Source organism: Mus caroli, chromosome 12 (genome assembly GCF_900094665.2).
Source record: "Mus caroli chromosome 12, CAROLI_EIJ_v1.1, whole genome shotgun sequence".
NCBI lineage: Eukaryota > Metazoa > Chordata > Mammalia > Rodentia > Muridae > Mus > Mus caroli.
This window is the reverse complement of record NC_034581.1, coordinates 25,029,801-25,039,992: the sequence shown is the minus strand read 5'-3', so window position 1 is coordinate 25,039,992 and position 10,192 is coordinate 25,029,801. Positions and strand designations below refer to the sequence as shown.

At 44.2% G+C, this 10,192-nt stretch overlaps 1 protein-coding gene across 1 annotated transcript in view; it reads left to right on the top strand.

Annotated features, from left to right (window-relative positions):
• Allc (allantoicase) overlaps positions 1–9,757 on the top strand; it is a 31,987-nt gene extending 22,230 nt beyond the window's left edge. Inside the window, exons 8-12 of the mRNA XM_021179230.2 lie at positions 2,150–2,305; positions 2,886–2,959; positions 4,733–4,841; positions 8,235–8,359; positions 9,470–9,757. Coding sequence (XP_021034889.1) covers positions 2,150–2,305; positions 2,886–2,959; positions 4,733–4,841; positions 8,235–8,359; positions 9,470–9,679 — 674 coding nt within the window. The 3' untranslated portion in view covers positions 9,680–9,757. The remainder of the gene's footprint in view (positions 1–2,149; positions 2,306–2,885; positions 2,960–4,732; positions 4,842–8,234; positions 8,360–9,469) is intronic.
• Positions 9,758–10,192: the final 435 nt, after the last annotated feature.

Here is a 10,192-nt window from a genome sequence, read left to right as displayed (position 1 = left end):
CCAAGATGGCGCTCCCTGCTCCTGAGGCAGAGGGCTCCCGTGCAGGGCGGGACCACTGTCCTCAGGCTGGGAGGGTGCCGGATGTCTGCGGCCCCAAAAGTGTGCTGCCTCAGTGGCTCTGCGGCTTCCGCCTGTCCCAGAAGCTGTCTGCCTCTGTGGTGCACACTTTCACCTGTCTATTTTATTTTTTCTTATGTAGGAGCTTTAGTGCAATATGTCACAGTGACATAGGACTCACCCATTTGATGTGTACAATTAAGGTGTAGGCACAGATAAATGCAACATTGTTAATGTTAGGGCATTAACTCTGGAAGAAGTGCAATGCCCAGTGGCAGAACTCATGGCTAGTATATACAAGGCTCCTGGTTCTGTTTCTCTAGAGACTACACTTCACCATCACTAGCCCTAGCCATCAATATACTCCTTGTATGACTACTTTACACATCAAAGGTACAGAGCTATGTTTTATTGGTCTTTTGTCTCTGGCTTCCTTTACCTAGGGTGATGCTGTCAAGAATCATCCTGGTTGTGCCATGTATGGGTACTTCATTCCTCTTTTTTCCACATGACATTTTATTTTATGGTTAGAGACTTTTATATATCTGTTCATTCATTGGTAGACATTTCTACCTGCTGGGTATAATAAACTATGTTATTAATGTTCACTTATAAGAATTAAAAATATTTTAATACACACACACACACACACACACACACACACACACACACCCACACCAATGTTTTGCCTACTTGTATGTCTTGTTTGCCTGTAGAGGCCTTATAACGGCATCAGATTCTCTAGAACTGGAGTTACAGATGGTTGTGAGCCACTATGTGGGTACCAAGAATCCAATTCAGGTCCTCTAGAAGAGTAGCCAGTGTTTGTAACCACTGAGTTATCTCTTAAACTACAGCTTATACATATGTTTTTCTCTCTCTGTGTGTATATTTCTGTCTTTAGCTTATACCTAAGATTGACATTTCTGGATCATGTAATAACTCTGCATTTGAGGATTTGAGAAGTTTCCCAAATGGCAGCCATGCTTAAGGTCTTTGCCTTCTTCAGCTCCCTCTCAGTGTCTTGTCACCTGGTTGGTGTGAGATGATGTCTTGCTGTCGTTTTGATTTTCATTTCCTTGGTGACTAACGATGGTGACTTGTTGTGTGTTTACTGGTTATTGGCATATTTTCTTTGGAAAACTGTCTTTGCAGCCATTTGTTTTCTTGATGATTGACAATCTGACTGGTGGTAAGATGGGATCTCAAAGCAGTCGTAATTTGCATCCCTCTGATAGCTGAGGATGAGGGGCACTTCAAATAGTGGCCGTTTGTGTTCCTTCTTTAGGAAGCTGTTTAGCTCAGTCCATTCACTGATCAGATGGTTTGGTTTATTTGTTCATTTTTTTTCTTGTATAGTCTAGACATTGATCTCTCATCTGATGTATATGAGTTGATGTCTCCCTGCCCTCAAGTCTAGAGGCCATGTCTTCATTCTTCCTTTGTTCAACAGCTGCTTTTTACTTTCACGCGATTCCATCAGTTCTAGGTTAATGCTTGTACCAATGGAGGTCTTCTCAGAAATCTATCCCTATCTCCACATTGAGAAATATTTTCTCCCAACAGTTTTAGGTCTTATCCACTTAGATTTGACTTTTTTGCTCAGGGTGAGAGATATGGAGATAATTTTATTTTTCTTCTCTCCTTTTTCTTTTTGGTAAGGTAGGGTCTCTCTATATAAGGGTTCTTGTTGTCCTGGATTTGTTTTGTAGAGCAGGCTGGCCTCGGACTTACAGACATCCACCTCCCTCCTGTCTCCCAAGTGCTGGGATCAAAGGTGTGTGTCACCAGTGCCCTAATTTTTTCTATATATGTATATCAAGTGTTTTCAGCTCCGTTTATTGAAGAAGATTTTTACATTGTCTGTTTTTTAATTTTTTCTTTTTTGTCAAAAATCAAGTGGGCAGTGTCTGCTGCAGGGATCTGGGGCAGTGTCCACTGTAGGGGCCTGGGGCAGTGTCCTCTGCAAGGGCCTTGCTGTGTTGTAAGCCTAGAGGGAGAGGAGATGGGAGAAGGCCGACATGCCCCTAGGGTCCATGACACACCAACAGCTAGCTTTTCCAATACTAACACAGGCACTTTCCTTTCTCAGATGGTGGTGTTGCACGCCTTCGAGTATACGGTACTGGACAGAGGGACTGGGCTGCATTGGATTCCACAGAACCTGTAGACCTGGTAGCCATTGCTTTTGGGGGTGTCTGTGTGGGATTTAGTAATGCACACTTTGGACATCCAAATAATATGATAGGTGAGTGGGAATTCCAGGAGCCAGATTTCATGTAGCAGTGTGGGCTCCAGCATTGCAAGCTGAGCATGGCCAGAATGATGCCCCAGGTGTGTGTGTGTGTGTGTGTGTGTGTGTGTGTGTGTGCTCTTTCAGAGAATGAGAGTAACGCAATGCCTTTATGACATGGAGTGGGTCAGCAAGAGTCATGGTACTGTTGGGCAGTAGTGGTGCATGCCTTTAATCCCAGCCCTTGGAAGTCAGTGACAGGTGGATCTCTGTGAGTTTGAGGCTGGCCTGGTGTGCAGAGCAAGACCCAGAATGCCAGGCCTGTTACACAGAAAAACCCTATCTCAAAAATCAAAAATAAAAAAAAAAAGAAAAAAAAAGTCACAGTCCTTAATTTTAGCCCAAATAGCTGCTGTAAGGGAAAAATTAATTAAATCAGTCTTGTGCTGTGAATTAATAAAATACCAACTCTACTAAAATTAATTTATGTAGTTATACTTGGGATTGTGGGATGTGAAATTTAATGACAGCCAACCCATTCCCACATTCAAATTAAATCAAAGGTCAATCCATTAACCCCAGCTATTTCCTGTAGGTGTCGGTGAACCCAAGTCCATAGCAGATGGTTGGGAAACTGCAAGAAGACTGGACAGACCCCCGGTGTTAGAAGTAAGACCAGCAACAACTGTAGTTTCGATTCTTTTGTAGAAAATGTTTAAACAATACTTCTTTCACGTTACATCATGGAGAAGTGCACTTCCTGAGGGATCTGCTTGAGCTGGGCGTCTTGGCTCTCTGGAGAGACAGAGGCAGGGGGATCAGGGGTTCAAAGCCATCCTCAGTTACTTTGAGCATTAGTTTTAACTGTTAACTTGACACAACCTAGAATCACTTGAGAAGAGAATCTTAGGAATTATCTAAAGGGGACTGGCCTATGAGCATGTCTAGGGGAGAGATAGCTTTGACTGTCAATTGATGTAGGATCCAGATCATGTGCATCATTGCTTGGTTTGGGGCCCTGGACTGAATTAGAGAAGGCTATCTGATCAAACCGGCAACATGCTATTAACATGATGTGGCCAGCTGCTAGTGTTCCTGATTTGACTTCCTGGTATGCTGCTGCTGACAGGGAATGGTCATCTGATAAACCCTGTCTTCCTCGGGCTGCTCTCTCTGTTAGGACATTCTAACAACAGGGATGAAACCAGGGAAAGCACAGGAAGCTCTAGGCTAGCCTGTGCTACATGAGACCATGTCTCAAAACACAAGCCAACAGAATCCCTGAAACCAAACCAAACCAAACCAAAGACCCACACACCTGCATTAGACTCTGCATTTTTTTTTTCAAATTTCCTATTGCTTTTCCACTAGTCTGTATGGTACAGTGTTGTACTAAATTTTTACCAGAAGACTAAACCCGCCTTCTTGGCTGCTCTAGTCAATTTTTTTGAGTATTCTATTTATTTACTAAAGAAAATAATCTAAATAATCTTTAATTAATTAATTAATTGATTAGTTAATTGTCAGCCTTGGGTTCTTCCCTCTACTATGTGAATCTGTGAACTCAGGCCTGGTAGCAAGTGCCTCTATCAGCTGAGCCATTTTGCTGGTCCCTCAGAATTTAAAGTTTAATGAGCCCAACAGAGATGAATAAATTTTGTTGGAAGGGCTGGTCTAGATGCCCTTTTAAGGTCCCTAGGGTGAGATGGCTTTGGTGAGTCTGTGACTCACCAAACATTGTAGAGGGTGTTAGAGCCAATGCAACAGTTTAATGAGACCTTGACCAAACCAAACCAAACCCCATTCGGTTTGCAAATCCCATTTAAAACTTATAACTGCTCCTCTCTCTGGGGTCTGATTTTCTGTCACCGGGTCCTTCTAGATACAAATGGACCTCTCTTTGAGAAGCAAGGTTTGGAGACCAGTGGCCATGATGATAGATGCTGACTAGGAAAGTACTTGCTTTGGACGGTCAAAGAATTTAGAGAACCTACAGGCTGAAGTAGATCAGCATCCCTGTGCTTATAACTTTCTTCTTGAACTTGACATTGACGTAGAAATTGTATCAGAAACTTATAAAAATTTGCTGAGTACAATGAACTCAGGAGGTGACATGACCATCAAAGAGGCAAGGGGACAATTCACACATGAATTAGTTATAGTGTGTGTGTGTGTATGTGCATGTGTGTGTACACGTGCACTTATGTCTTTATGTGTGTGTGTGCATATGTGTTGAATCCCAGTTTGACAGGCTGGCCTTGACCTCCTGACCCTCCTGTTTCTTTTTTCCCAAGTGCTGAGGTTACAGATGTGTACCATGCCACCACACTTGGTTTGTTTATGGTAAACACAATATGTTATGTGAGCTTCTCCTGCCGGTGTTTAGGTTGGCTTTCCCAAGCCCAAGTTAGCTTTTGATTTATTGTTTATTTTGAATTCCAGGGTACTGAGAATGGCCTTCTCCTGGTCCCGGGTTGTGAGTGGGCAGTGTTCCGATTGGCACATCCTGGAGTCATCACTCAAATTGAAATTGATACGAAGTACTTTAAAGGTAAGCTCTTGGCAAGGCAGGCAGCACCACACAGCTGGCGGGATCCCTGTACAGGTACCAGGTGCTGTGGGAGTCAGTTGGAGTGTTGCTCTTCCCAGTCAGCTGTGTGGCTTTGAGGAGGGTCCCTTCAATCTATCATTCGTTATCTCTTGAGAGGCCCTTGCCGTTGGCTACATAGCTCTGAGGGTTAGAAAGCTATGAAAGGAAGAAGACTGCAACTCTAGGGCAGAGCCTATTCTGACTTACCAGGCTGTGATCTAGAGACTTACAGAGACAGGCCATGACCCACATGAGATTCCAGGTTGATGTGAGGTTCCTCTTGGAAGGTACAAAAATCTTGTGAGAAAAGCAGAGAGGTTGATGCAGTAGTAACAGGATAACCTGTTTTGTGCGTGTGTATCCTGTGTGTGTGTGTGTCTGTGAGGGAGTTTAGTCAAAGGCAACAGCAGTAAATCCTAGTAATTTGTGCTCCAAATAGGTCATAAATATAAGCTGCCAGACCCTTGGATCTTTCGTAGGATTCAGGAAGGAGGGAGCATGACAGTACCCTTGGTATCAATAATATAATAAGCTATAGTCAGTTGACTCAAAGATACATAGCTTAGTGGACACACATATGCACACATCAGAGACAGATAGGACAGTTTTAATGTTTACCCTCTGTCTTAGTCGGGGTTTCTATTCCTGCACAAACATTATGACCAAGAAGCAAGTTGGGGAGGAAAGGGTTTATTGGGCTTACACTTCCATGCTGCTGTTCATCACCAAAGGAAGTCAGGACTGGAACTCAAGCAGGTCAGGGAGCAGGAGCTGATGCAGAGGCCATGGAGGGATATTCTTTACTTGCTTGCCTTTCCTGGCTTGCTCAGCCTGCTCTCTTATCGAACCAAGACTACCAGCCCAGAGATGGCACCACCCACAAGGGTCCTCTCCCCCTTGAACACTAATTGGGAAAATGCCTTACAGTTGGATCTCATGGAGGCATTTCCTCAACTGAAGCTCCTTTCTCTGTGATAACTCCAGCTGTGTCAAGTTGACACAAAACTAGCCAGTACAATTGACCCCTTGTCAAGTTGACACACAAACACATCACTAGTAAGCCTCAACCCTTACATTCTTATTCATCCCCAAGGTCTAAATAACTTTAAACATCCCACAGTCTTTACATATTCTTAAAATTTCAATCTCTTTAAAATATCCATCTCTTTTAAAATCCAAAGTCTTTTTTACAATTAAAAGTCTCTTAACTGTGGGCTTCACTAAAATAGTTTCTTCCTTCAAGAGGGAAAATATCAGGGCACAGCCACAATCAAAAGCAAAAATCAATCTCCAACCATCCAATGTCTGGGATCCAACTCATGATCTTCTGGGCTCCTCCAAGGGCTTGGGTCACTTCTCTAGCCATGACCTTTGTAGCACACGCGTCGTCCTCTAGGTTCCAGATGCCTGTACTCCACTGCTGCTGCTGCTCTTGGTGGTCATCTCATGGTACTGGCATCTCCAAAACACTGCATGACCCCTTCAGTCCTGGGCCGTCAATTGCAACTGAGGCTGCACCTTCACCAATGGCCTTCCATGGCCTCTCACAGTGCCAAGCCTCAGCTTCTCTGTGTGACCCCTTCATGCCTTCAAAACCAGTACCACCTGGGTGACCCTTACACATCACCAAGTCCCGCTGCAGCAGGAGTACAACCTTGGCTATCTCTGGAACACAGCCTCTTTGTGCTTTCAGAAAACTTCCCAGAAGATGTCACCTCAACGATGCTGGTCTCTTCCTAATCACCACTAATTTCTTAGCTCCAGCTCTGCTTGTGGACGTTGTACATCGTGGTGCGGAGCCTAGTGCGCACCACGATGTACAACGTCCACAAGCAGCCTGTAAGCAGGAGCTGATGCAGAGGCCTGGAGGAATATTCATTACTGGCTTGCTCTGCCTGCTCTCTTATCGAACCAAGACTACCAGCCCAGAGATGGCACCACCCACAAGGGTCCTCTCCCCCTTGATCACTAATTGAGAAAATGCCTTACAGTTGTATCTCATGGAGGCATTTCCTCAACTGAAGCTCCTTTCTCTGTGATAACTCCAACTGTGTCAAGTTGACACAAAACTAGCCAGTACACCCTCCATTCTGGGATCACTAATGACCCACATGCAAGGCTACTCTCCTAAGAGATGAACCACATATGGTGCATGCAGGCAGTAAGAGGCTTCTGCCAGAATTCCAAATCTCCATCTTAGAGTACTCCCCATAGGAGTATGCGACCCTTCTCCTAGGGCTTCTGACCCTTGCACACGATTGAATGAAGTTCCAAAGAGAAGAGAGACTCAAAGCCATATTCTTTTCACCTAGAGACACCTTAGCATTCCTGGAGCACGGAATGTTTGATTTGGGCTCAGCACCCACTAGTGTAGCTTACAATTATCACCACCCCTCTTTTTCTTTGTCGTTGTCTTCACATTAAAAATTTATTTATTCTCTTGGGATAGCATTTGAAATGTAAATGAAGAAAATACCTAATTAAAAAAATAAATAAAAAAAAAACTTCAAAAACAAAAACAAAACCAAAACAAAATAAAATTTATTTTTTTGGGCAGGAAAGATGGCTCACCAGTCAAGGACTGCTCCTGAATTCAATTCCCAGCAACCACATGATTGCTCACAACCATCTGTAATAGGAACTGATGCCCTCTTCTAGTGTGTCTGAAGATAGTGACAGTGTGCTCAATATATCTTAAACAATTTTTATTTATTTATGTGTAGGAGGTGTGACAGTGCCGGTAACCATGGTGGCTGGCTGGGGGTCAGATCCCCTGGAGCTGGAGCTAAAGGCAGTTGTGAGTCATGTAATGTATGTTCTGGAAGCTGAATTCAGGTGCTCTGGAAGAGTGTGAAGCACTCTTAACTGCTGGACCACCTCTCCCATTCCAGAATTTCTTTTTATTGTCACATTACAAAATGACATTGTGCCCAGGTCCATCATGACGTTAGATGCGATGTAGCAGTAAGTAAGAGATTTAGTTTACAGTGTATGATGCTTATCAAGTATCTCCAGCTTTTGAAGTATGAATACATCTAACACATGGCTGGCTGCTTCTCATTCACCTGAACTGCACTTTCCTGTACCCCACAAAGCAGCCCAACCCCATTCCTTCCTTTCTCCTTCACTATACTTTTTTCTTTAGAAAGAAGGCTTTTCCTTGATTTTAGTAGTTCTTCCTGTTTTGTGGTTCTGGAACTTGAACCTAGGACCTCATACACACCAGGCAAGTGTTCTACCACTGAGCTGTCTTCCCAGCCCATTTCTGGGGTTTGGTCTGATTGAATTACTTGTATCCTAGAAGCTGAGGTATGTTGAAGGAAACAGTGTTCATGCTTCTATTTCCCCCAACAGGCAATTGTCCCAACAGCTGCAAAGTGGATGGGTGCATCCTGACCACACTGGAAGAGGAAGACATGATCAGGCATAATTGGAATCTTCCTGCCCATAAGTGGAAGTCGTTGCTTCCAGTCACCAAGGTTTGTGAGGTGCAGGTTGACACTCAGTCTGTGGAGGAACCTGGGATCTTACACATGCTATGCATCTCCCTACCACCAAGCTCCACCCCTACACATCTCCTTACCACTGACTGAGCTCCACCCCTACACATCTCCCTACCACTGACTGAGCTCCACCCCTACACATTTCCTTCCCACTGAGCTCCACTCCTACACATCTCCCTACCACTGAGTTCCACCCCTACACATCTCCCTACCACTGAGCTCCACCCCTACACATCTCCCTACCTCTGAGCTCCACCCCTACACATCTCCCTACCACTGACTGAGCTCCACCCCTACACATCTCCCTACCACCGAGTTCCACCCCTACACATCTCCCTACCACTGAGATCCACCCCTACACATCTCCCTACCACTGAGCTCCACTCCTATATATTGTCTCCTTACCACTAAACTCCACTCCTAGCCCTCTTTTTCACTTTTAGAGACAGGGTTTCTGTGAGTTTCACAGGCTAGCCTGGAACTTATAATCCTCCTGTCTCTGCCTCCCAAGGAGCTGGAGTTATAGCTCTTCAGATACACTTTCCTATAAAACCTTTGCTCAGTTTAACAGTAAAATTAATACACTGTAAAAAGCCACAGCTGTGTTTTCCACGGGAGACGGTGGACTCTGTGACTTTTGCATGCCTTAGTCAAATTTTGCTAAGATAAAACAGAAACCCATCATGCTAAGAATGTGCTAAGAATACATACACAGACATATGTTTCTTTATAGTATATTTAACTTATTAGAAGGATGCCTGGCACACTAACAGTTATCATGCTGTGCCCATGTATAGGATGGATACCCTCATATGTGTTAGAGTGTCTTGGACTAGCAAAGTAGTCACTGTGGTGGGGTGAGGTTCTGTGTAACCATGAAGGCCTTCTCTTCCATTTGATTAATTCATCTGTTTGTCAAGAAATACACTTGAACACACATGCCATTGTCCCTTTCCCCACTAGCTGATTTCTGTTAGGCCAGAGCATTTCTTAAAGCCCCCTAAGACCAAGCCTGACCGGCAAGCACTGGGGAGCCCCATGAAACCCTTCCACAAACACCTTGCATCTGTCTTTTTTTTCCCCCAGCTAATTCCCAACCAAAATCACTTGTTGGACAGCCTGACCCTGGAGCTTCAGGATGTCATCACTCATGCCAGGATTACCATTGCCCCTGATGGCGGTGTCAGCCGCCTTCGGCTCAAGGGTTTCCCTAGTTCCATCTGTTTGCTGCGGCCCCTCCGGGAGAAGCCCTTGCTGCGGTTCTCTCTTAAAGCAGGATTCAGGGCGAACCTTTAAAGAGCTCATCCACCATAGTACATACCCACTGTCTTCAGTGTTCTGAACACCTGGTGGCTCCAATAAAATGATCACCCCACAAACTGGTCTTGGTCTCCTGTCACCACCTGGTTGGCATCCTAAAAACTGGCCATAGCTATAAATAGTGGGATAGCCTCCTGAAGAAGCACTTTTTGGAAAAACACTACAAAACACTGATAGTATCAGCTTTCTGTACCATTTGCTTGTAGACTCAACAGATAATACTTAACCTGAGATCCTGTTTAAGCATGTTAAAACTTTTGGGGAAGTATTTCTAGAATTATCCACTCAAGAAACAATTGGCTTGTCTTTATCCTGAAAGGGGGTGACTTTTCTTTTTTTTTTTAATTTTTAATATTTTTATTACATATTTTCCTCAATTACATTTCCAATGTTATCCCAAAAGTCCCCCATAGCGCCCCCCACTTCCCTACCCACCCATTCCCATTCTTTTGGCCCTGGCATTCCCCTATATTGGGGCATATAAAGTTT